The sequence below is a fragment of the Palaemon carinicauda genome, chromosome 7 (assembly GCF_036898095.1).
Source record: "Palaemon carinicauda isolate YSFRI2023 chromosome 7, ASM3689809v2, whole genome shotgun sequence".
Taxonomy (NCBI): Eukaryota; Metazoa; Arthropoda; class Malacostraca; order Decapoda; family Palaemonidae; genus Palaemon; species Palaemon carinicauda.
Genome location: NC_090731.1, coordinates 136,888,133 through 136,915,297, shown reverse-complemented (window position 1 = coordinate 136,915,297; position 27,165 = coordinate 136,888,133). Strand labels below are relative to the sequence as shown.

Below are 27,165 nucleotides of genomic sequence, written 5' to 3'. Positions count from 1 at the left end.
AGCCTATTCAACTTTTATTTTCGTTAAGTTTAAATCATTTGCTCTGTAAGAGTTATGAAATGAATATTTTTTAGAAAATATTTTAAGAAAGATATTCTTTGAATAGTCTTCGTGCTGTTTTTTCAAAGATGAACTAACGTTTGGTTTATTTATGCTACGCAGTTTGCGCTCTATCGTTACGATAGAGAAAGAGAGAATCACGGTTTCACTTTGCAGAAAGAGTAAATCGATTTTGACGTTTTGTTCATTCTTCTTTCAAACTGAAGTGTTTTAAATACTAATTTAAAGGAACTTGTTAATTTTCAATTTCTTAGTCCTTTCAGTTTTTTCCTTTGGTCAAATAACCTGTTTATTGACGAAGGGTGAGTGGGCAATTCTCTTGTGTGTGACAAGAGAGAGAGAGAGAGAGAGAGAAAGAGAGAACGATCCGATCTTTATTCTCGTCCCAAGTAAGGAGTTTGGGAGCGAGTAACGTTGTTCTCGATTCAGTTTTTTACTCTCGTCCCAAGTCTCTGTACGGGGAGAAAGGATAAAACGTTTTTAGTTTTTATTCTCGTCCCAAGGCACTGTACGGTGAGAGATTGAAAACGTAGTCTTTAATGAACTAGAGTTTAGTCTCCTTCCCAGTCACTGATCCTTTTTAACTTTATATATTTCCGTTTTATTCGATATATATGTATATGTTTTTTTGATTTTTGCATGTGTGTTTCATTTTGTACTAATGTGCTTACATTATACGACTCATTTCGCAATTATAACCTTTTGATGTAAGGGAGAATTGCGTGCTTCAGGTAGATATCAGTTTTATTCATGCCTAATGTGAAATTCTTGAAAAATACGATATCAGTGAAGTGAGTGCTAGAAAACATGTGCTGTGTTGCGGAGGGTTCGTTTGTTCGTGCTTGTCACTTGCCTAGTCCGAGACCTCTTTCAGGCTCCCATGCACCAGGGAGAAGGAATGTCGTAGGACCTAAGGGAGTGAGGAGTGTAAACCAACGAACAGACGTTCCCTCAAAGGTATCAGACGTTGCTCGACAAGCACATCCTTGCCATAAGACAGGAAAGACGAAGTTTCTCCTCGTCATCCGAAGACTTTTCGCAAAAGAAACCTTGGCGCAAGGTTTCTAGACCCTTTAAGCGAAAGTCAGTCCCTTCAGGACAGGTCCAGCGTCCTGGCTGTAGCCATGGGGACAGCTCTGACCCTTTGCAGTCGTCGGAAGACGGTTCGCCTATTAAACGCAAGCGTAACACGGGGTCCGAGGGTCGCGGTAAAGGCAATGTTTTGCCAACACAGACGTTACCGTCGTCTCGGCCCGTTCCGACTCCCGTTGATCCTAAATGGGTTGTCCTGCAGAACATGCACACTAAGCTTGCCTCCCTTATGGAGAAGTATGACGTTGAGCAGGTTCACGATGAACCTTCGCTTTCGAGTCGCCGTTACGCTAAACGAGACTCTGGCCGTCAGCCGCCCAAACGAGCATTTACTCGTCCTTTTGACGTTATGAAACGTGATGTCGGTAGTTTGTCACGTCAGTCACGTGACTTGGATCCTCACTCGCTGCACTTTCAGCCGCTGCCGCAGCCTCGTGTTGACGTTCAGCCGCTGCCGCAGTCTCGTGTTGACGTTCAGGACGTTCGCCAACCAGCTCAGTTGCCTTGTTTTGACGTTGAGCGTCAAGCACCGCAGTCAAGGGTTGTTTTGACTGCTCAATCTAGGCAGTCAAGGCAGTCTCGACTTGACGTCGAGCGTCCATCAACTCCTGTTGTTGTTGCTGGTCAGTCCTTTCAGCAGCGACATGACGTCGCTTCCTTGACTGCTACTGCTGCTCCTTTGCGTGTGGACTTTGCCTGTCAAGCATTGCCACCGCGGCAGATCTCTCCTTTTCATGAGACTCGGCAATTGTCGGACGAGGTTCCTTCAGATGAGGAAGTTGCTGATCCCCCTCCTACTGATATTCCTTTGGGGACTTTGTCAGACAGAGAGGAGCCTAAAGCTGCTCAGCCCTCTATGGACTTTAAAAAAATCATGCTTATTTTTAAGGATCTTTGTCCGGACCATTTTGTAACTGCTGCTCCTCGTTCGCCTTCGTCAGAGTTTACACTAGGCCTAGCTACTTCGAAGCCGTTGTTTTCTAAGCTAGTGCTCTCTCGCTCTTCTAAGAGAGCTTTACGTTTGCTAGGTGACTGGTTGATCACCAGGAGGAGTTTGGGGGAGACAGCCTTTGCTTTCCCTCCTTTTATACTGGCTTATAGAGCGAGCGTCTGGTATGACACGGGAGAAGTTCTCGGCTTGGGAGTTCCTGCCTCTGCCCAGGGAGACTTCTCAAGCCTCTTAGACTCTCCCCGTCGCCTGGCCATGAGACGCTCCAAGATTTTATAGTCGGCTTCAGAGCTAGACCATCTCCTGTTAGGAGTTTTTCGAGCGTTTGAAGTTTTGCTGTACAATTATGTCATGCATAAACAAGGCTATCAGGGATGGCTCCAATGATCTGACAGCCACGTTCTCTGCAGGAACAAGGCTATCAGGGATGGCTCCAATGATCTGGCAGCCACGTTCACTGCAGGAGTACTTAAGATGTAAGTGCGCTCAATGTGTTCATTGTCAAGACAAACTTCACGATGAAGACTACCAAATCTGTCTTGGCAGCATTAAGGGAAGGCGACTGGATGGTCTCTCTCGACCTTCAGGATGCATACTTCCACATCCCGATTCATCCAAACGTTCAACAACATCTGAGGTTTGTGGACGGGAAAGTAATGTACCAATGTCGAGCACTGTACTTCGACCTCATTCCTGCTCCTCTTGTTTTTACAAGGCCCTTGCAAAATGTAGCAAGCTTTCTACATTTTTTGAGGATTCAGAGCCTCCCTTTATTTTGACGACTGGCTAATCAGGGCGTCGTCATTATATCGCTGTCTGGAGAGCCTCTAATGGACATTAGACCTAACTAAGGAGCTAGGTCTCATAGTGAACGTAGAGAAGGCGTAACTTACAGGACCCCATCCCAGACTATTCTTTATTTGGGAATGGAGATACAGTGTCTGATTTTTTCGGGCCTTTTCGTCTCCCGCAAGAATGGAACAAGCTCTGTTAAAAGTCCTTCACTTGCAAGAGAAAAACAGTTGCTCTGTAAGAGTTTGATCTAGCCTCGTGGGAACTCTTTCAGCGCTGGAGTAGTTTATCTCTCTGGGGAGACTCAACCTATGCCCTCTCCAATTTCACCTAAACCATTGGAACAAGGAGAAGGGCTTAGAGAGTATCTCTTTCCCAATCTCCAACTCAGTCTAGACATGTCAGACTTGGTGGGACAGCAACATCAGACTTCGAGAAGGTCTTTCTCTTGCGATCAAGAACCCAAACCATGTGTTGTTTTCAGATGCATCGGATTTGGGTTAGGGAGCTCCACTGGACAGTCTGGAATGCTCGGGTCTTTGATCCACGGATCAGAAGGAACTCCATTTAAGGCAAGTAACATCTCTCCTTTGGCGAGATTTGTGCAAGGAAAATGAATGTCTTGGCGGACGGCCTCAGCAGAAGAGGACAAGTCATCTCCATGGAGTGGACGTTGCATAAGACTGTGTGCGAGAAGCTATGGATGACATGGGGTCAACCCACCATAGATCTTTTTGCGACTTCTCTGACAAAGAGGCTCTCGACTTACTGCTTTCCAGTTCCAGATCCAGAGGCAGCCCACATAGACGCTTTCCTGCTGGACTGGTCTCACCTGGACGTTTATGCCTTTCCAACTTTCAAGATCCTAAACAAGGTGCTGCAGAAGTTCACCTCTCACGAAGGGACCAGGTTGACATTGGTTGCTCCACTCTGGCCCGCGAGAGAGTGGTTCACAGAGGTACTTCAATGGCTGGTAGACGTTCCAAGGAGTCTACCTTTAAGGATGGATCTCTTACGGCAGCCCCACGTAAGGAGTCTTCATCTAAGCCCCCCCGCGCTTCGTCTGACTGTCTTCAGACTATCGAAAGACTCTCAAGAGCTCGAGGATTTTCGAAGGAGGCAGCCAGAGCGATTGCGAGAGCTAGGAGAGCATCTACCATCAAGGTCTACCAGTCGAAGTGGGAAGTCTTTAGAGACTGGTGCAAGTCATCATCCATTTCCTCTTCCAGTACCTCTGTAGCCCAAATTGCAGACTTTCTCCTACATCTGAGAAATGTTCGCTCCCTCTCAGCACCCACTATTAAGGGCTACAGGAGCATGTTGGCTTCTGTGTTCAGATATAGAGGCTTAGATCTGTCCAATAATAAAGATCTCCAAGATCTCCTTAAGTCCTTCGAGACCTCTAAGGAGCGTCGTATGGCAACTCCTGGATGGAACTTAGACGTGGTCCTAAGGTTCCTAATGTCCGACAGGTTTGAGCCATTACATTCAGCCTCCCTGAAGGATCTCACCCTCAAGACGCTTTTCTTAGTGTGCTTGGCTTCGGCTAAAAGGGTTAGTGAGATCCATGCCTTCAGTAGGAACATCGGCTTTTCTACAGATAAAGCCACATGTTCGCTTCAGCTTGGTTTCTTGGCCAAAAATGAACTGCCTTCTCGTCCTTGGCCTAAGTCGTTTGATATACCTTGCCTGTCAGAGATCGTAGGCAACGAGCTTGAAAGAGTACTGTGTCCAGTCAGAGCTCTTAAGTTTTATTTAGCTCGTACAAAATCCTTACGAGGTGGATCTGAGGCCTTGTGGTGCTCAGTTAAGAAGCCTTCATTGCCTATGTCTAAAAATGCTTTATCGTATTTTATTAGATTTTTAATCCGAGAGGCTCATTCTCACTTGAGTGAAAAAGATCGTTGCTTGGTTAAGGTCAAGACGCACGAAGTAAGAGCTATAGCAACTTCCGTGGCCTTTAAGCAAAACAGATCTCTACGAAGTATTATGGACGCGACCTTTTGGAGGAGCAAGTCTGTGTTCGCTTCATTTTACTTAAAAGACGTCCAGACTCTTTATGAGGACTGCTACACACTGGGTCCATTCGTTGCAGCGAGTGCAGTAGTGGGTGAGGGTTCTACCACTACATTCCCTTAATTCCAATATCCTTTTAATCTTCTCTTGAAATGTTTTTAATCTTGTTTTGGGTTGTACAGAAGGCTAAGAAGCCTTTCGCATCCTTTTTGATTTGGCGGGTGGTCAAATGTCATTTCTTGAGAGCGCCCAGATTAAGGGTTTTGATGAGGTCCTGTTGTATGGGTTGTCGCCCTGGATACAATAGCTCCTGGGAGTCTTTCAGCATCCTGAGAGGATGGCTGGGCTTCGTGAGGAAAGCGGACTAACAAGGCAGAGTAATCGTCAGAGTCAGCTTCCTTACCAGGTACCTATATTTATTTGGGTTTTGTTATGATATAACTGTCAAAAACTCTAAGCATATACGCCTATATTGTATTAATACTGGTCTCTACCCACCACCATGGGTGTGAATCAGCTATTATATATTCACCGGCTAAGTTTAATATTTAAAAATGATATTTTGATTATAAAATAAATTTTTGAATATACTTACCCGGTGAATATATAAATTATAGGCCCTCCCTTCCTCCCCGATAGAGACCCAGCGGAATGAGAAGAACTGAGGCTGTTTACATGTATATGCGGTATCTGGCCGATAGTCAGCGCTGGTGGGCACACCCGCAACCTTCATGGCGATCGCTCGCGAGTTTTTGGAATCTGTCGAGCCGTCGGAGACGTCAGCTATTATAAATTCACCGGGTAAGTATATTCAAAAATTTATTTTATAATCAAAATATCATTTTTGTTTTATTTTTTTTTTTACAGTTATCGATCTAGTTCGTTTCTGTAATATGGCAACGGTGTGAGCTGTCTTGTTGAGGCCTGGGGATTCGGCTGTTGCTGCCTCCCCCGTTGTATTTTCGTCAGGGGCGTGTCTCCTTCTACTGGAAGTACTCCCATGACGATTGACAGCTCTCCAGTTCATTTTAGAACTCTCAGGAGGCTTGCCTCCTTGGACGGGTAACTTTCCTTCCGAGGGAAGTTTGTCCTGTCCAGGCTTGAGTTTTTCCCCTTTTGAGGGGTTCTTCTCTTCCCTTTTTTTCGTGCGACTATGCTCTTGGTGCTGAGCGGTCACACCTGCAGTTTCCCTCAAGGGGCTGGGCAACTGCAGGAGCCCCTCTTCGGAGGATTGCTCCTTTTAGGTCACTGGCTGACCAGTCTCTTCTACGAGGTGTTTCTCTTTCATTCGAGAGAGAGTACACTCATAGAGACTCCTCTTCGGAGGATTCTTCTGCTGCTGTTGCTGTTGGCCTCCTTCGCCGTAAGGCCCACCGTCCGCCTCGTCGTAAGGGCCTCTCATCTCCCTATAAGGGTGCTAAGAGGCGCCTTTTTGAATCTCCGTTTGCAGCCTACAACTCCTTCTTCTTGATTTTCCGCCTTGGTGCAGATGGACAGCAGTCTGATCTCGTCTTCCGACGGGCAACGGTCTTCCCGACGGACAACGGTCTTCCAACGGACATCAGTCTCCCGGCGGACAGGCAACGGTCTTCCGATGGACATCTATCTCCCGACGGACAACGTTCCCTTTGGGGCAAAGGGTTGCCTCCCATGGGGGTTCTTCCGTTGCGTGTCAGGGTTCCCCTGCGCGCCCTTCTGCTATGTTCTCTCCTGCTCCTGCTCAGTGTTAGCGCACAGGCGCTCTCCTGCTCATCAGCGCTTCCTGATCGCTAGCGCTCTCCTGTTCGTCAGCGCTCTCCTGTTCGTCAGCGCTCTCCTGTTCATCAGCGCTCTCATGATGATCATCCCTGCTGTTCCTGTTGGTTCCTGTTACGCGCCCTGTGCGCCCACGTTCGCCCTCGCGATCTAGAACTTCGGTTCAGGTCTGGGTCAAGGACTCTTCTTCTATGCGCAGGCTTCCACGCGTTGCCCTCTGCTCGTCAGCGATCATCAGCTCGCCAGCGACCTTAGACGCGTCAACGTTCACCTGCTCGCCAGCGATCTCCTACGCGTCAACGATCGCCATCGATCTGCCTGCGCGCCCTTCTTTGCCACACACCAATGGGCGCCAATGGTTTTCTAACCGTCTAGGATCGCCTGATTAACAGCTGGCTTCAGCGCTCACCTTCCTGATGCACATGCGCGCCTTCTGTTAGCGCGATGCGCGCTAAACATCGCTAGTCTCTCTCGCGTTGGCAATCGCCTACGCACCCGCGCGATTCTTCATCTGCTCGCTAGCGTTTTTAACGCACCACCGCTCGCCAACGCGCCGTCGCTTGCCGACGCGCCAACGCCCACCTGCGCGTCAGCGCTCACCAGCTCACCACCGATCGCCTGTTTATCCACATCGTCAGCGGTCTTCCTCGCCCACGCGGCAGCCCGTTTCCTCGCCATCGCGCTAACGCTTGCGTTCGCCGCCTCGGACTCGCGCTTATTCACCTGCCCACCCTCGCGACCGCTCGCCTGCGCGCCCGCGCGACCGCTCGCCTGCGCGACCGCGCGATCATTCGCCTGCGCGTCCGTACACCCACGTGCCTGCACGTCTACGCTCATGCGCATCCGTGCACATGCTCTCCAATGTTCGCCCGCGCGCGAACCAATGGTATTCCATCGCGCAGACGGACGGTGTTCCGTCGCGCGAACCGACGGTGTTCCGTCGCGCGAACCGACGGTGTTCCGTCGCGCGAACCGACGGTGTTCCGTCGCGCGAACCGACGGTGTTCCGTCGCGCGAACCGACGGTGTTCCGTCGCGCGAACCGACGGTGTTCCGTCGCGCGAACCGACGGTGTTCCGTCACACGAACGTCGGCTTAATTCTTGCAGTATCCATTGCTCGTCTATGGGTTATCGCTCGCCGACCACTAGCTCTCGCCCTTCCTACCACGCTCGCCCTCCTTCTGCGCTCCTTCGCTCACCTTCGTTTGCGTTCTTGCGTGACCGCGCATGGGCGCTTCCACGGTCGCCCACGCGCAAATCTTTGAATTACCATCGCGCGAGCTCCAGGGTGATTGCGACCACGATTCCCATTGGGGTTTTCGCAGCATGGCCAGCCTGGCGAGTTCTTCTGGAGCGTATTTCCAGAACACGGCCTCACCCCGTAAACGCAGAGCATGGCACTTGCAAGAATAGGAAGAAACTTCAGGGAGGTCTGAGCAACACTCCTCTTTCCAGAACCTGGGTTAGCCCTTCCCCGTCATTCCCTGGAAGGATTTTTTGGCGGGGGGCTTTCCGTTCGAGATTTCTGTTACACAATTTATTTTATTTTTCCTCAGTTAGCTGTGTAGTTTTCTTCGTTCAACTAAGAGTGCCGATGAAGCAGAGCTGTTCTGTTCATGCCTGGGGAATCTGCTGTCACTGCCGTCCCTCAGAGGACGTCATCATGGGCGTCATCCCTTCTCTTAGAAGTACAGTACGCCCGTGACAACATGATCAGCATTTCAGATCATCTTAGAACGCTACCAGGAGGTTTGCCACCAGGGGTTGGACAACTTTCCCTTTCGAGGGAAAGTTTCCTTCCCAGGTGTGAGGTTGTTTCTCCCTTCCGAGGGAGAACTTACCACATCTTAATCGCTTCATTGACTCCAACTGCTGTTGCTGCTTTCGTCTTGACTACTCTCCACCCTTGCTGAGTCTCTCTTCCTTCAGGGGTGGAGCATAGTCTTAGGCAAGTCTCTCCGGTGAAGTGATCACCTCTCTCGTTCGCGAGAGGGACCACTCATAGAGACTCCTCTTCGGAGGATCGCTACTGCTGAAGGTCAGCCTGCTGATCCACCGGCCCTCATGGGCGTCATCCCTTCTCTCAGAAGTACGCCTGTGGCAACACCTGATCAGCACTTCATCTTCGAGGAAAGGTTGTTTCCCCCTTCCGAGGGAGAACTGCCTGCATCTTAATCACTTCATCGACTCCGACTGATGTTGCTGTCTTCGCCTAAACGACACTCCCCCCTTGCTGAGTCTTTCTTCCTTCAGGGGCGGAGCATAGTCTTAGGCAAGTCTCTACTGCGAAGTGATCACTTCTCTCACGAGAGGCGCCACTCATAGAGACTCGTATTCGGGGGATCGCTACTGCTGAAGGTCAGCTTGCTGGTCCACCAGTCCTCATGGGCGTCATCAGTTCCTGATCGTCCTACCAGCAGACCTACCAGCGCAACCTTGCGCTGCAGCTTAGTCCCTGGACTTTTCTATGGACCTTTCACGGTCGCCATCGGTGGATGTTCGCCCTTCCAAAGGGCACATCCCAGTTCCTGATTGTCCTGGCAGCTGACCTGCCGACCTACCAGCACAACCTTATGCTGCAGTTAGTCCTTAGACTTCGGTCCTGGACTCTTCTATGGACCTTTCACGGTCGCCGTCATTGGAGGTTCGCCCTTCCAAAGGGCTCATCCTAGTTCCTGGTCGTCCTGCCAGCTGACCTGCTGACCTACCAGCGCTACCTTACGCTGCAGTTAGTCCTTGGACTTCGGTCCTGGACTCTTCTGTGAATCGTTCCTGCTTGCCAAAGATCTCCTGTACCTGCCAGTGCTTTCCTACGTGCCCACACTCATGCGTGCCAGCATTATCATGTGTGCCAGCACCAACAGTCTTCCGCGCGCGTGCACCAGCAGTCTTCCGCGCGCGTGCACCAGCACTCTTCCGCGCGCGTGCACCAGCAGTCTTCCGCGCGCATACACCAGCAGTCTTCCGCGCGCATACACCAGCAGTCTTCCGCGCACGCCACGCAATCGCGTGCCCATGCACCTGTCCTTACACAACCAGTCGCGCGCTTCTGTACATTCTAGGGAGACTACACAAAACCCTATACAGTGCGCTGTGCTCTCATATCCAGCACCCTCCTGCTGACTTGCGCTTGCCAATGTGCCAACTCTTCACAAAGACCCAGTGCTTGCCTGTTTGCCAGCGCTCTTCTGCACTCTCCTGCGCTCTCAGACTAGCGCTCTCCTGTGCATTCACCAAAAACTGCGCTTCAGCAGAAACTGATCACCAGCATCATCCTGTGTGCCATCACTCCAGTACTCTCCAGCACACTCGCGCAATAGGCAAAAAAGAATAAAATTTGAAAATAAAGGGATTTTGACGAAGGAAAAATCTATTTCTGGGGAGAGACCTGTGACGGCCGGTGAAAAAAGTCCTTCTTTACACTTTTCTGATATAAATCTTCCAAATATACCAGAGAAAGATAAAAGCATGGAATGAAGAGGTTACTACCCTCGCGCGAGCACCTCGTGGGTGTCGTGTATACATCAGGGGCGTGTGAAAAGCACTATTCACAGCCTGTCTTCCATTTAGATAATTCCTTCATCAAAGGGAAGGGCCGTAACAAAGGCCCCAGAAACCACACTTGGACCACGCCCCGTCACCCAACACGAACGCCCTCTAGGTCATCCTTCTGTTTTGGACAATAATTTGTATTTGTTCCGTAACCGAAATACAAACCACGCTATTTACAGAGGGTTTACCTTTTAGCGCAGCTGAAATGACGAGCCAATAGTTTTAACGAGGGTTAATTACCCCCGCGCTAGTTAGCGGGGGGGTGGGGAAGGGTAGCTTGCTACCCCTCCCCCCTCCACACACCGGTGACTTGCTTCACTTCACTTTTGGCTCGGCGGTGATCAGACGTGTCTGCTCATCGCCCTCGTGACAGCCTTTAATTTTCTGCTTTTTCTTTTCAGCGTGTGTGTTGGTTGAAAGTTGACCTTCAGTTATTTCTTCTATATTATTTACGATGCGTACATGCCCTGGAGTTGCCGGTCGTCCTTGTGGGACTTTCATGTTGGACGTGAATACGGATCCGCACACCCTCTGCCCTCAATGTCGGGGCCGACGGTGTGACCAGGAGAACATGTGCCGTGAGTGCAGGGAGTGGTCTGCCTCCCAGTGGGAGAGGTTTGGCCGTCGGCGTAAGAAGAAGTCCAAGAGAGACCGTTCTCCTCCGGGGTTAGCCTTGAAGGAGGAAGGTTCTCGGGACTCTTATTCCGCCGCCCAAACCTCCTCCGAAGCTCCCCCTCGTCCGCCTCCTAAGGAGAGTCAGCCGAGTGGGAGCGCAGGCCCTTGTTCTGTTTTCTGACCTTCGGTGGGGGGAGAGGGCGTCGCCTCCCATAGCGAGGCGGTTCCCCCTCCTCCTCCGGGGGAGGTTATTGATAATGCCTTATCCAGTGATGATCTTTTACAGGTTTGGTCGTCCCTGGGGCTTAAGGGCTTGCCCTCCAGGGTCGCTCTTATTGACCTTGTCTCGTTAGGGGCCGCTGTTAAGCAGTCGCCGGCGGTAGCAGAGGTAGACCCTCTGTCTATTGTCGACGTCGTGGTGACAGAGGCCTCCGACGTGGCTGGGCAATCCGCCGCAGGTGCTGTTGCGGGTGATGGTGCTAAAGGCTCTCCTCCTCCTTCCGTACATCCTTTGAAGGGGGAAGTGAGTCCTTCGGTCTCGGCTGCTGCTCAGCTTCCTTCTGAGGGAAGTGCTCTGACGGAGACTCCCCTTCGGAGGACCGGTGGTCCCGACGATCTTCCCCGAGGCCGCCTCCGCCGTAAGGCTCACCGTCCGCTACGCCACAAGGGCCTCCCTTCCCCTTACAGGGGGACTAAGAGGCGCCCTTTTGGGTCTTCATCCTCCGGGGGGGACTCTCCTCGTCAGCCTCAACCTACAGCTCCGCCTTCCTTGAACCTCTCTGCAGACCGCTCACCATCTCCTGCCAGATCTTCGCCTTCTGGAGAACTCGTCACCCGACGGGCAACGGTCCCTTCAGGGCTAAGGGATCCTTCCCTTACGCGAGCAGTGCTAGCGCACAAGCGCTCTCCTGCTCGCCAGCGCTCTCCTGATCTTCAGCGCTCTCCTGCTCGTCGACGATCTCCTGCTCGCCGACGCTCACCTGCTCTTCGGCTCTCTCCTGATGTTCGCCCCCCTCCTGATGTTCGCCCCCCTCGCCAGCGCTCTCCTGCTCGTCAGCTCTCTTCCGAGCGTCAGCGCTCATTTGAGGACCATCGCCCTGCGGTCTCTGACCACCCTTTAGTTCCTGTTGAGCTCCCTGCTCACCATCTGCCTGGTCCTGTGGCTACGCAACATCGTGCTGCGCGTGTGTCAAAAACACATGTTCGCCAACGCGCCAGCGATCTCCCAGTTCCTGCTCGTGAACGCGCCGCGCCACCTGTCCTTTCACATGACACGCGTCGACCTTCTGCTCGCCAGCGATCACCTACGTGCCAGCGATTACCTCCTCGCCAGCGTTCACCTGCTTGCCAGCGCGCACAGGCGATCTTAGTATCGCCTGTTCAACAGCGACAGCTAGCACGCCAGCGTTCTCCAACGCTCCTGGAGGAACATGGTTCGCCAGCTTCTAGCTCGCCATCGCGCAATCGCCCGCCTGCGCATGCTGCTCGCCATCGCTCGCCCCTGCACGATCGCCCTCCTGCGCATGCTGCTCGCCATCGCTCGCCCCTGCACGATCGCCCTCCTGCGGATGCTGATCACCATCGCACCCCATCACGCGATCGCCCGCCTGCGCATGCAGCTCGGCATCGCTCGCCCCTGCAAGATCGCCCTCCTGCTCATGCTGCTCACCATCGCTCGACCCTGCACGATCGCCCTCCTGCGGATGCTGATGACCATCGCACCCCATCACGCGATCATTCACCTGCGCATGCTGCTCGCCATCACTTGCCATTACGCGGTCATTCACCTGCGCATGCTGCTCACCATCGCACGCCAATGCGTCGACATGCCACATCGAGCCATCGCCAACTTGAACGACTGCACTCACCAGCTCGTCGTCGATCGCCCGTGGATCTACATCGCCAGCGATTTTCCTCACCTACGCGGCAGCGCGTTCCCTCGCCGTCGCGCCAACGCTTGCGTTCGTCGCCTCGGACACGCGTTCATTTACCTGCCCACCCTCGCGCCCACTCGCCTGCGCGCCCGCGCGACCACTCGCCTGCGCGACCGCTCGCCTGTGTGCCCGCGCGATCATCCACCTGCGCGATCGCTCTACCGCGCGACCATTCGCCCTCGCGCGACCATTCGCCCTCGCGCGACCATTCGCCCTCGCGCGACCATTCGCCCTCGCGCGACCATTCGCCCTCGCGCGACCATTCGCCCTCGCGCGACCATCGTTCGCGGCGAATTCCGCAGCCGGTGGTAGCAGCAGGAACGCGTGCTCCTAGACGGCACTTGGGATCACCTCCATCCAAACACAGATTGGTAGTGCAGGACGAGAAGAGGTTAGTACAGCATTCTTCCCCACCTTCTTTTCAGGCAGATACCGTCGTGTCCACTCCAAAGGATCGCCCGATCCCTTTCCCTTTAGCGAGGATTTCGGACTCTGTGTCCTTGGAGCAGCAGACTTGGTTTGGTCCTCTGGCACGGGCATTAGTGAGGGTTATGAAACCAGCACTCGCCGGCCAGGGTAACAAACCAACGGCTGTCTCTCCTACGCTGAAGAGAAAGAGAGGAGTGGACTTCGTGGTGACTTCCCCCAGGGCGAAGTTGGTTCCCAAGAGGTCGGTCGCGAAGGTCCCTTCTCCTGCACGAGTACTCTCTCCTTCTCCCGTGGACGAGGCCTTTCCGTCCTCAGGTGAGTCCAGTGGGGCGGTAGTCTTCCCCTCGGCACCAGGGGGGGAGACTTCGCTTCAGGCAGGAGATTCGTCTCGTGAGGAAGGGGCCCCTCGAACCTCGTTGTTGGGATCCTGTATCCCTCCCAGGAGGGAGTCCAAGGATTCCAAGACCGTCCCTAAATCCTCTGCAAGGATTCGTCAGGAACCCACGACTACCCAGGGGAATGTCCACGTATCACCCCAGGAAGAGATTCCTGGGGCAGGAGACTTAGCTGCCAGCCCGCAGGGAGGAGAACAGCAAGAATCCGAACATGCCTTCTGGCAGGTCATAAGCCTGATAAGGCAACTTAACGGGCTTACGGATCCAGTCATCGCCCCCCGTGAAGGCAAAGACACGATTCTGGATGAAGTGTTTGATGTTCGGAAGGCCCCTAAGACCAGTGCAGCTCTGCCCTGGTCTCGGGGGCTGAAGAGTGCCAGGGCTAGGGCCAACTCTCAGCTCGCACTTCTTGCCTCCTCCAGTCGTTCCACTGCCGGGAACAAGCTCATCCCTCCTCCTCGTCTCCAGCAGAGGAGGTATTTCGAGATCCTGGGTGAGCACAACCTCGCTCTTCCTCTCCATCACTCTGTGGAGGAGCTGGCGAAGGGAGTTCCCCTTGAGAAACTCTCTGCCCGGCAGGTGTCGTTCTCGGCGGCAGAGATCCTTAACCACGAGAAGGTCGCTAAGTGTGCCATGCAGGCCACTTCGTGGCTGGACTTCTGGCTAGGATCTCTGGGCATCCTATTGCGATCGGAGGACTTGTCCAAGGAGACCAATAGGAAGGCCCTGGAGACCTTCTTGCTCTCGGGCACCCGCTCCATCGAGTTTTTGGCGCACCAGGTTACCACCCTGTGGGCCAACTCGGTGTTGAAGCGTCGCGATGCTGTGTCCGAGAGATTCCATCCGAAGGTCCCCGCCGTAGATGTGTGTAGGCTCCGACATGCTTCCCTTCTGGGGGAGAGCCTGTTTGAGTCTCAAGACATGGAGCGAACGGCTGAGAGGTGGAGGAAATCGAGCACGGACTCCCTCCTCCACAGGGCCCTTACAACTCGGCCCTATAAGCCTCCAGCCCCGCCACAACAGCAGCAACAGCCTCGTAAGACTCCCAAACAGGCACCGGCAGGTAAGAAGGTGGTGTCTAAGCCCCAGCCCTTTCCAGCCAAGGCCAAGAGGGGCGGTAAGTCCTCCAGGGGAGGCAAGACTCCTAGGGGTGGCAGCCGCGGCCGCAAGCCCTAGGGGTGGCAGTCCCCCTGCATGTCCACCTGTGGGGGGATGCCTTCAGCGTTGCGTCCGCAGGTGGCAGCAACACGGGGCCGATGCTTGGACGGTCTCTGTGATCGGCTAAGGTTATCGCGTCCCGTTCACAACATCTCAACCTCCCCTGACAGCGAAGCCAGTGTTGTTGAGCTCCTATGCCACGGGATCGGCAAAGGGGCTGGCCCTTCAGGCCGAAGTCGAGACCATGCTCGAGAAGGGTGCTCTCCAGGAGGTCGTGGACGGCTCCCCAGGCTTCTTCAGTCGACTCTTTCTTGTAGAGAAGGCTACTGGAGGCTGGAGACCCGTCATCGATCTCTCAGCTCTGAACAGGTTTGTCAAACAAACCCGGTTCAGCATGGAGACAGCAGACACGGTCAGACTTGCGGTGAGACCACAAGACTTCATGTGTACACTGGATCTAAAGGACGCGTACTTCCAGATCCCAATCCATCCGTCTTCCAGGAAGTACCTGAGATTCTGCCTAGACAACAAGATCTACCAGTTCAAGGTGCTGTGTTTCGGTCTCTCCACAGCTCCTCAGGTGTTCACCAGAGTGTTCACCCTGATTTCACCTTGGGCGCACAGGAATGGCATTCGTCTCCTTCGTTACCTGGACGATTGGCTGATCCTAGCAGACTCGGAGTCGACCCTTCTTCGGCACCGAGACAGGCTTCTGAATCTTTGCCAGGATCTGAGGATCGTGGTAAACCTCGAGAAGTCCTCTCTGCAGCCGTCCCAATGACTGGTTTATCTAGGCATGCTAATAGACACCAATCTCCACAAAGCCTTTCCATCAGACGACCGGATAGCAAGGCTGTGGAGGATGGCGGAACCCTTCCTCAGGCGAAAAGAACTCCCCGCCCAATCTTGGTTGCGTCTCTTAGGCCACCTATCCTCCCTGGCCCGTCTGGTTCCAAACAGCCGCCTCAGGATGAGATCCCTTCAATGGCGGCTCAAGTCCCGGTGGAATCAAGGATCCGATTCCCCGGACATTCTGATCCCAATGGGGTCTCTGGAACAGACGGACTTGCGGTGGTGGCTGGCCGACGAGAACCTGCGGAAGGGAGTGAGTCTTCTCGTCCTCCCCCCGGAATTGGCTCTGTTTTCGGATGCGTCAAAAGAAGGGTGGGGGGCGCACGTTCTGAACCAGAGGGCCTCAGGCCTTTGGTCAGAATCAGAAAAGTGCCTACACATCAACCTGCTAGAATTGAAGGCCGTCTTTCTGGCTCTTCAGCAGTTCCAACGGTCCCTGGCGGGTCACTCCGTGGTGGTGATGAGCGACAACACCACGGTACAGTAATGGCTTATATCAACAAGCAGGGAGGCACTTTTTCGCAACAGCTATCCCATCTTGCAGTAGAGACTCTGAGGTGGACCGAGACCCACTCGATAACACTGTCAGCTCGCTTCATTCCTGGCAAGAGGAATGTGCTCGCCGACAGTCTGAGCAGGGCTTCGCAGATAGTGAGTACCGAGTGGTCTTTGGATCCTCAGATAGCCAACAAAGTCCTGACTTTGTGGGGTTCCCCGACTGTGGACTTGTTCGCGACAGCCTTGAACTTCAAGCTGCCCCTGTACTGTTCACCAGTCCCGGACCCCAAGGCACTCTGGCAAGATGCTTTCCAGCAACGGTGGGACAACATCGACGTGTACGCCTTCCCACCGTTCTGTCTGATGAGAAGGGTGCTCAACAGGACCAGACTATTGGTCAACTGTTCCATGACTCTGGTAGCTCCGCTATGGCATCACGTGGAATGGTTTCCGGACCTTCTGCAACTCCTGACGGATCTCCCAAGGGAGCTTCCTCCACGACACGAGCTTCTCAGACAACCCCACTCCGGCGTCCCTAACAGGGCCGTAGCCTCGCTTCGGCTTCACGCCTGGAGACTATCCAGCGTCTCCTCGCGGAGAGAGGCTTTTCGCAACAGGGTGCGGAGAGAATGTCTCGGCACCTGCGAAGGTCCTCTGAGGGAGTCTACTAAGCAAAGTGGAGAGTCTTTTGTGGTTGGTGTCGAGGAAGGGGTATCTCTCCACTCGATGCCACTATTCCAGCAATAGCGGACTTCCTCGTGTATCTGCGAGAAGAAATGCGCCTTTCTGTCTCGGCAGTGAAAGGCTATCGCTCAGCCTTAAGCTTGGCCTTCAGATTGAAGGGCGTGGATATTTCTTCATCGCTAGAACTCTCTTTACTCATACGTAGCTATGAGCTTACCTGCCCCCAGTCGGAAGTGAGAACCCCTCCTTGGAACGTGGTTCGAGTCCTCAGGTCTCTTAAGAGACCTCCCTTCGAGCCATTACGCCAGGCCTCCGATCGCCACGTGTCTTGGAAGACATCTTTCCTACTCGCCTTGGCTTCGGCCAAGCGAGTTAGTGAACTTCATGGTCTCTCGTACGACATCACCCATTCAAGGGGATGGGGGGAGGTAACGTTCAGGTTCGTCCCTGAGTTTGTGGCCAAGACTCAGAATCCTGGTGTGCCGGATCCTCGGTTCGACTCTTTCAGGATCGCGAGTCTCCGTTCTGTAACAAGCGACCCAGACCAGCTGCTACTATGTCCAGTGAGGTGTCTGAGGCACTACTTGAAGAGAACGGCTGCAGTCCGTCCTCATGTGCGAGCTTTGTTTGTGAGCACAGGCAGGACAAAGAGGAGGGTCACCAGAAACACCATCTCAGCTTGGATTCGAAGGGTTATCCACCATGCCCTGAATCCTGACCCTCCTCCGTCACGTCGCCCTCGGACCCACGATGTCAGGGGTATTGCTACATCCCTGGCCTTCCAGAGAAACTTATCTGTGACGCAGGTACTTCAAGCTGGGGTCTGGAAGCGTCAAACGACCTTCACAGCCCACTACCTGGAAGACGTGACCCACAGGAGCCTCGATACGTTTTCTATCGGCCCTGTGGTGGCTGCACAACAGCTGGTCTAACCTCAGGCTCCTTTTTGGACAAGTAGCAGTAGGTTGAGGGCGTTGTTACTCGGTCTTAGTCTGCGTGAATGAAAGAGTATGTCTGACCCTTCTTTCTTCATTCTCCCCTCTCTTGGGGAAGCAGCATCCTGGTCCTCGCATAGCTGACCTCGACCTCTGCAGGTAACCCATGCTTCTTTGTGCTCCTAGTATTAAGCTTAATACTGTTGCGTTTCCCATACCCTGACGAGGTGGTATGGGGAACGTCCTATCCTAGAATTCCTATCTGAAGGTCTCAAGGTCAACTTCATAGGACGAGTCACACACTCTTCCTCACACTGCTTATGTAGGCCACTCGTTCCTAGCGATGCTAGGAACTTGTGAGGTACAGGGGCTCCCTCTCTGTAGTGCTGCTCACTGAGGGATCGAGCCCCCGGGCAAGCCGAAGTCAGTAAGGCTGGGGACTTTCCACCCTTCCTAAGGGGTAAGTCACCCTCTGTAAATAGCGTGGTTTGTATTTCGGTTACGGAACTATTGACAAATTCGAAGATAATTTGTATTTTTCCTAACCATACAAACCTTAGCTATTTACACATATGTGCCCGCCGTCCCTAACCCCCAAGTCAAGTCCTACCTCTAAGTGAAGTGAAGCAAGTCACCGGTGTGTGGAGGGGGGAAGGGTAGCAAGCTACCCTTCCCCTACCCCCGCTAACTAGCGCGGGGGTAATTAACCCTCGTTAAAACTATTGGCTCGTCCTTTCAGCTGCGCTAAAAGGTAAACCCTCTGTAAATAGCTAAGGTTTGTATGGTTAGGAAAAATACAAATTATCTTCGAATTTGTCATTTTTCCTAACCATACAAACCTGAAGCTCTTTACACATACTGACCCACCATCACTTGACCCCAGGAAACTTGCTTGGAATTGCAAAGTGGCTTGTGTTGGCTTCTGCGTGTGTGAGCCGGATGATTGGTCTACCACCCTGCTATCTGCGCTTACTAGCGGAGGGTCATAGCACTTCACTAAAAGTTTTATTACTAGTTTCAGCTGCCGGCAAAATGTATCTCCATAGTAAAGAGCTTCAGGTTTGTATGGTTAGGAAAAATACTTATGATTTCCATAATTGTCATTTTAGATGAGTTATATTAAACTCAAAGATTTATCATATGCTTCATACAAAACAATCAAATTTAAGAATGGTTGAAGTAACTTCCATGTTAAGGGTAATACTTTTACTTCTTGTGTTCCACACTGTAGATTATTCTCTCTCTCTCTCTCTCTCTCTCTCTCTCTCTCTCTCTCTCTCTCTCTCTCTCTCTCTCATTTTTACGTTTCATCTAAGAATAAGTTCTCTCTTGCATTTTTAGTTTTCATTTAAGAATGAATTCCTCTGGCAGTTAATCTGTATAATGTTATAGAAGCACTGTATGGTTCAAGTGTTCTTTCTGATCTGCTCTATAGATCTACTTAGTAACTGTTTGTTACATGACAGTTACAGGATATTGATTTGTGCTTTTATTTGATTCATAAATTTAAAATGTAAAGCAATGGCAATAATCCAGTGATTATTGAGACCATTTCCATTTTCAGATTCTTGTTGACTGAGAGGTACAAATTCATCTCATCTTTCTGCTAGTCATGGACAGCGAGAAACCATTTATATTTCCAAAGGTAACTTGAAACTATAAGGATCAATTTTCCAAACTATAATACTCATGATCCATCACCATTTTTTAACTCCAAGATACTGTACATATTTAGATTATAATTTATGATGAAAGATCTTACTCGTAACAATTCAGGATAATGTAAAAGAAGATAAAGCACTATTCTTGTTTGACATACCAAATTGACTGCCATCTCAAAAACCATATAGAGAAGAATCTTCAAATTAGAAAACTGCACTATTTTTCTGATAAAGAATTAGAAATTTACAATATACAGTAGTACTGTACTGTTTGTGCAAAATATTAATTACAGTATTATCATTTGAGGAAATGAATTCTTAAAGAATAGAATTTTTTTTAGAACATGGCTACCAATATAAATAATTTATTGATGAAATATCATGTGGTTGTGGATGAAACAAGTTAGGACCATAATCTCATGGTTTCTGAAATCAGAAAAATTGTGCAAATATTAAATAATCTTTGTCATTACCTGTATATGTAAACTGATTTATATCGAGAGATTTTCATACCAAGTTTAGGACAAATTTGGAATCTTTCTTTTGACCTACCTACTTTTTTCTTTTGCTTTTCAGTTGATTTAAATTCTAAATCAAGACAAGATCTTGCAATCAGAAAACATTTTGGAGTAACTCGTTTGGCACAGATCTTACACAATCCTTCATTATGGAAGAAAAAAATTCTTTTTGCGATTCGGAAAGTACAGATACTGATACTCAAGATCCCATCTTCACAGAGAAAAAGGAGCGACCATTTTCTTGTGATATTTGTGGCAAATCTTTCTCGCACAAGGGAACTCGTAATAGACATGTAGCAGTCCATACGAGAGTAAAGCCATTTCCATGTAATTTGTGTACTAAGTCTTTTCTTGAAGAAGCACAACTGGAAAAACATATCAAACAGCATACAAATATTTGGGCTTTTTCTTGTGACTTGTGTGGAAAGGGCTTTACTCGCAAAGGTCACCTAGAGATACACAAGAGACAACATACAGGTGAACGACCGTATTGGTGTAGTCTTTGTGGGAAGAATTTTACCGAGAAGGGAAATCTCAAGATACATATGCGAAAACACACTGGCGAGCGCCCATATACTTGTGAGCTGTGCAATAGAGACTTTACCCAAAAAGGTAGCCTCTCTAAACATATTAAATGTCATACAAGGGAACCAGCATATTTCTGCGAGCCATGCGGCTTGTCTTTTGCAGAGCGTGGTCTTTATCATACACATATGTCACAACATGCTATAACGTGCAAAGTGTGTAATAAGATTTTCAGTGAAAAGGGAAATCTCAGGAGGCACATGAGAAACCACTCTGGTGAGCGACCATATGTTTGCAAATTGTGTGGTAAATCTTTTGTACAAAAAGAACATCTTAATAAGCATACAAGACACCACACAGGTGAACAGCCATTCCTTTGTGCCTTATGTGGTAAAACATTTGCTCAAAAAGAGCACCTTAATAGACATATGAAGCAACACACAGGTGAGCGACCATTTATTTGTGATGTGTGTGGTAAAGACTTTCGTGAGAAAAGAAATCTCATGGTTCATATGAAACAGCATACAGGTAAACTTTTGTACACTTGTGATTTATGTGATATGGGATATAACAAAAAAAGACTTTATGATTTGCATGTAGCAGAGCATGCTGGGATGGAGCTATTACCACTGTCAGAATCTGAGAATGGGGTCAGTTGGGAGATGAAAATAAAGGACCATGGAAGTGGAACTTCCTATGGACTTGAAGATACAAAAAATAATTGTGATAGAAATGACAATAGTGCTGGAAAGAAAAAACTTCCAAAAAGAATACCAGTTAGTCATGAAAGCACTGGAGATAGCTTTGATGATGACAGTAGTGTTGAAAGTATGAAAATTAATTGTGATCCAAGTGCATTGTTAACTGAAAACCATGATCAAAAGAGTCAAAATCCTCCTCCAGGCCTTTCATCTATGAACATGTCACAGATGCCTACAGAAAACATAAAAAGTGAATTAGAAGAAAATTTTATTTATATTAAAGAAGAAAAGGAAGATATGTCAACTGTTTCCCAAGATAATGTGTATTTATAACAAATATTTTAGACTGTTAGTTTATTATTGAATTTCGCCTATTTAAAAGATTATGAAGTTATTACATGTAGCAAGACCGAGTGTTTTAAAATAATTTAACCGACAGAAAGGATTATGTAAATTAGTCAGTGAAAGCTCTTACATCCAGATGCATTAACTGCTGTATTTGATTTCATACTGTATACAGTGCTGTACATGTATGTTAGTGCTGTAATAATCATGCCATATATTTGAAATAAACTTGATTATAGAAGAATGTTTGCTGTTTTGGATTCGGGGATGGGTTGCTACTGTACTCTCTCATGCTGGCTAAAGGAAGAAGCCAAGAGCAAGTTGGTTCAAGGTGATTTTTATTTTCATAGAATTTACATTGCCTGCTCTCATAGAATTGTTCCTCTTGACTCACAATCAAACCTATATCCTTAGTGAGGAGCTGAAGAATAAAAGTGGCTCTATCATTAATTTTCTTCTAAATTAAGTTATTCTAATTTTTAACATACGGTACTCAGTGAAGGAAAACGTGCATTTTTGACAGGTTTATCAAGATTAAAGAGGGCATACTACCCCGCCTAATTATGTATCAATATCTCTAGCTGCTTTCATTGGTCTTAATCTGTTGTCCTATCCAGCAGCCAAGTAAATTCTACTAGTAGTAATTGAATCAGGCTATTGAGTGTGAAAAGTTCTTAAACTTAGTCAATTCAAAGTATGAAAATAGTGCTGATTCAGTGTCAATAACCATGAAAAATTTGTGATGAAGGGATTACTTGTCCTGATGATTATTTGCTTTGAGGTGTGAATTACAGTTAATTAAGAACTGAAGGAATTTATATGATGTACTAAATTGACAAGTTTATAGTCGAGGTCAATTATGTTGAAGCTTTGATGTTGTCGCTGTCATTCTATTGTAAAATCTACTTTAGATTGTCCGTTGACAGCTTAGGCTTCTTGTATTCATTGTTAAGAATTAGGAGTCTCCTCCTACCTATTGTTGTGTGGGGTCTCTTCACTCCAGTCAGTAGTGGCCTTTGATAATGTGTGTTTTATAATTGAAATCCCTGTCGGCAAACATTCCCAAGGGTAACTGACAATGGCCAAGTACTGTAATGATAATGATGGACCTGGGAAGCATACTTAGCAATTTGAGACTCCTGTTGGTATACTATTTGAGAAGGATTATCTTCATGAATGACTAGTTTACAGGAAAGTGTTTATTATATACATACATTTTATTGTCTAATACATTTAACTGGATATTTTGCATATAGACTAGAATCAGGCCACAGTTCTAGTGTTTTTGCATAGCAATTGATGGATATGCATAAGAGTTTATTTTAATAGATAAATCCATCCCTGCGTAATTATGAATTTTGCTTGATTTTTTTAAGAATTTCATACAGAATTTCTGAAAAATATTTGGATTAAGAAATGGTACAATAATTTTCAAAAGGTTGACTGGTCATTGCAAATTCTCAGATGTCTTAAAAACATTGGAAAGATATCTGTAAAGTAGTCCTTTGATAATTTAGAATTTATGTATAGGGACTGAATGCAATAAAATAACCTATTGCAGCCACAAATAAAGTTTAAGGGAAATTTTTTTTGTTTCTTTTGCATTTGGTTTTAACATACTTCTCTCTTAAACCTTGCTGTATTCTTTATAGATATTCTTGTCCTTACCTTATTCGTTCTTTTCTTTTGTGACCCTTAAGTTCACTCTCCTACATGTTCCTATGCAGGTGAGTATATCTTCACAATATATGTTGTCATTTAACCTTGTGTGATAGGATAATGAAAGTGTTGATAGTACTAGAATGAAACATTAAATACAGTATAGTTCATAAAATTCTTTCATAACTAAATTCCTTAACATAAGATAATTTGGAAAGGGAATCTAGGGTTGATTTAGGCTTAGAATAAGAATAATGCCATATCTTGAAGGAGTCTCATATGAGCTTGATAAACGGTTGATTTCTTTGACAGAACCATCCTTAATGGCTGGCTCATTAAACTTTAGGGGGGAATGACACTTGGGTTAGGACTAATAAGGGAGGATGATGCCACATTCCCAGTCTCAATCCTAAAAAGTTGGTTATGCTTATACCTGTGCTTCTCTATCTATATTGGAGATGTTTATGGTATGGAGTAGAGGACTTTGAAGTGCTAGTCACTGAGAATACAGTACGTATTTGGTTAATTGCAGTCACTGGTGACATTTGTTGTCCCTCAGTAGGTGATTATTATTATATGATGAGTTCTTTTGACACAGTATTACTGCTCCTGTCATCTGTGTGCATTGTCCTGGCTCACCAGGTTAATCTTGGACTTGCTCACCTGTCATTATGTTGGACTTTTCAGATAAGGATTTTGGGTCTGGTGTGTTGGTACTGTCGATTTAGGATGAGATGCTCTGTGCTATCCTGCTTAAGGTCAGTGGTTGATGTTTATTTTCCAGACTGTGCAGTTCCTATCAAGGGTTCTCACGCTGGTTGATCTACTTTTGCATATCTTTAGGGTTGACTAGAAATTATAGGTCTAAAAACCCATTCTTGGGGGAGCAAGGTCTTTGGTGGCTTTATTTTAGTTGTCCATATAAGATTTGTTTTGGGAAATGTTTGTCAGTCATACAGTATGGTGCATGTTATCAAATCAGTTTAGTTGCTGTTTGGCGAGTATGGCTTCTGTGCTAGTGCATCCAATCCTTCCATTGAAGGCCAGAATTTTATGCATACAGAAAATGTGATTTTTCCAGTTGCTTGAGAGGGTGTTGATGTATAGTCCAGGTCTCTGTACTAAAGAAGAGAGTTAAAATACTTACTGCTTTATATAGAGTAATTGGATTTTAGTGGTCAGTCTCAGGCATTTCTAGATAATCCTGGTCCTCAGGCTGGATATTAATCTCTGGCACCATCATTCAGTTAGTTCTTAATACATGTTAGATAAAATTTTTCATAATTTAGATCATCCATTGCACTCAGATATTCCTAAACTCTATAATCCAGTATGTATTCCTAAGTATGTAGTTGATTCTAACAGCTATGCTTTCACCATCATAAGGCACAAAGCTACACAGTATTCTAGAAGTTTTATTACAGCTGCGACCAAATTGTGAAATGATCTTCCTAATCAGGTAGTTGAATCAGTGGAACTTCAGAATTTGAAATTTTGTAAATGCTTTTCTGATGAGCAGATTAAAATGTGTATCATTTTATAGTTTATATATGACTGATCTATTTTTTGCTGTTACAGATCTCAACATTTTTCATATTTTCTATTCATTACTTACTCATTATTATTATTATTACTTGCTAAGCTACAAACATAGTTGGAAAAGCAGGATGCTTATAAGCCCAAGTGCTTGAACAGGGAAAATAGCCCAGTGAGGAAAGGAAATAAGGAAGCAAATAGAAGAGTGTGCCTGAGTGTACTCTCAAACAAGAGAACTCTAACCCCAAGACAGTGGAAGATCATGGTGCAGAGGCTATGTCACTACTAGACACTAGAGAACAATGGTTTGATTTCGGAGTGTCCTCCTAGAAGAGCTACTTACCATAGCTAAAGAGTATCTACTACCCTTATCAAGAGGAAAGTAGCCACTGAACAATTACAGTCAAGTAGTTAACCCCTTAAGGTAAGAAATTTTTGGTTGTCAGATGTATTAGGAAAGAAGAGAATGTGTAAAGAATATGCCAGGCTATTCTGTGTATATGTAGGCCATAGAAAATGAGCCTTAATCTGAGAGAGATCCAATGTAGTGCTATCTGTCCAGTCAAAACACCCAATGAGTTCCTTTCACACTGGGCTACTCTCCTTGTTTGAGTCCTTGGGGTTGTAGCATTCTGCTTTTCCAATAAGAGTTGTAAATTGGCACCACCCACAGACATGCATCATAAATGAGGAAGATGACACATTCTGATTTAGTTTAGCTTGTTTTACTATGACTTGTGTTTCTCTTTTATTTATCTGAAAACCATGTGTCTTAAAAGGGTGTCTTAAGATTTGTTGCATTCGCTCTGGAGTTTGGACCAAGAGGGCACCATCATTAGCATTTTGTAAGTCAGTTGAGTATATGTAATATGTTTTTATGGACTTGTAACAGTCTGATATTATACAGACTACCAACCATCCGGTATTCCATTTGAACCTGTCTTTTTCCACCAAAGTCATTATTTATTAGGCCAAAATGTCAACTAGCCTCAGTCTCAGTTCCATTGGGAAGCATGAGGATTCTAAGCCGTTAATAAAGACTTATTTTCACGTTGAAGTAAAAGAGCTGAAGTATTTAGAGAAATTTGTTGGATACTCTATATTTTAGAATTATTTTTAAAAGGAACTTTTAGATGACTGCGTATAAGACTTTGATAAGGCTATTAACCCTTTTACCCCCAAAGGACGTACTGGTACGTTTCACAAAAGCCATCCCTTTACCCCCATGGACGTACCGGTACGTCCTTGCAAAAAAATGCTATAAAAATTATTTTTTTAAATATTTAACTTAGCCGGTGAATATATAGCTGCAACTCTGTTGCTCGACAGACAAACTCTACGGAAAAAACTCGCCAGCGATCGCTACACAGGTTGCGGGTGTGCCCAACAGCGCCATCTGTCGACCAGATACCCAGCTCTTATGTAAACAAAGACTCAATTTTCTCTCTGTCGACGTGTCGACAAGACGTACTTTACTCGCTGTTGAAACCTGGAGTTTTTCCCATCATATTTGGTGAAGTACTATATTCTGGTTTGAGCTTTCGCAGTGCAGGTGTTTTATCTTCATCTTAAATCTTGAACTCGTTTTGGATAGATTTAATTTTGGTGACAAAGAGAGTATGGACTTTCTTTCACTTTTAAATGGCCGACCCTTCCCTTAGACGGAAGTGTGTTTAGGCTTTTAGTAATTATCTTATCACGTTATAAATTAATTATAGATTTTCCTCTTCGATTAACTTTCCATTTATAATAAACATAAAAAATAAATTTTAATGTTTTGTTTATATGCGACCTTTCCTGAGAGTAGGCGGTCCTAACTTGGAAACCGAAGTTAATCAACGTTGAGCCCTTTATATCGTAAATAGCTTTTAAAGAGCTAAGGATTTAAAACTTTTTAAATGAAATATTTTATGAAAGAATTTCTTTGAATAGTCTTCGTACCTTTTTCAAAGATGAATTAACGTTTAGTTTATTTATGCTACGCAGTTGTTGACGTTCAGGACGTTCAACATGCGCTCTATCGTTACGATAGAGAGAGAGTGTATCACGGTTTCACTTTGCAGAAAGAGTAAATCGATTCTGACGTTTTGTTCATTCTTTCTAAGCTTAAATGTTTTAAATTCTATTTTAAAGGAACTTTTTAATTGAAAAACCTTTCAGTTTTTTCCTTTGGTCAAATAACATGTTTTTTTTGACGAAATGTAATTGGGCTCTTCTTTTAGGTGCGAAATCAAGAGAGAAAGAGAGAGAGAGATAGAGACGGAGGGAGAGAGAGGAGAGAAAACGTTCCGTTCAAGCGGGTAACGTTGTTCTCGAGTTGCTCTCGTCCCTAGTCTCGGTACGGGGAGAAAGGATAAAACGTTTTTAGTTTTTATTCTCGTCCCCAGGCTATGTGCGGTTAGAGATTGAAAACGTAGTTTTGAAGGAACTAGTGTTTAGTCTCTTCCCCAGCCACTGAAATTTTTATCTTAAAATATGTTTTCTGTTTTTTGCTGGTATTAATG

General features: G+C 47.5%; 1 protein-coding gene across 1 annotated transcript in view; it reads left to right on the top strand.

The window, feature by feature from the left end:
• The window catches only part of LOC137644028 (gastrula zinc finger protein XlCGF57.1-like), a 34,662-nt gene extending 12,855 nt beyond the window's left edge, over positions 1-21,807 (top strand). Inside the window, exons 2-3 of the mRNA XM_068376911.1 lie at positions 19,281-19,361; positions 19,954-21,807. Of these exons, the coding sequence (XP_068233012.1) occupies positions 20,045-21,454 (1,410 nt within the window). The 5' untranslated portion in view covers positions 19,281-19,361; positions 19,954-20,044 and the 3' untranslated portion in view covers positions 21,455-21,807. The remainder of the gene's footprint in view (positions 1-19,280; positions 19,362-19,953) is intronic.
• The last annotated feature ends 5,358 nt before the right edge of the window (positions 21,808-27,165 follow it).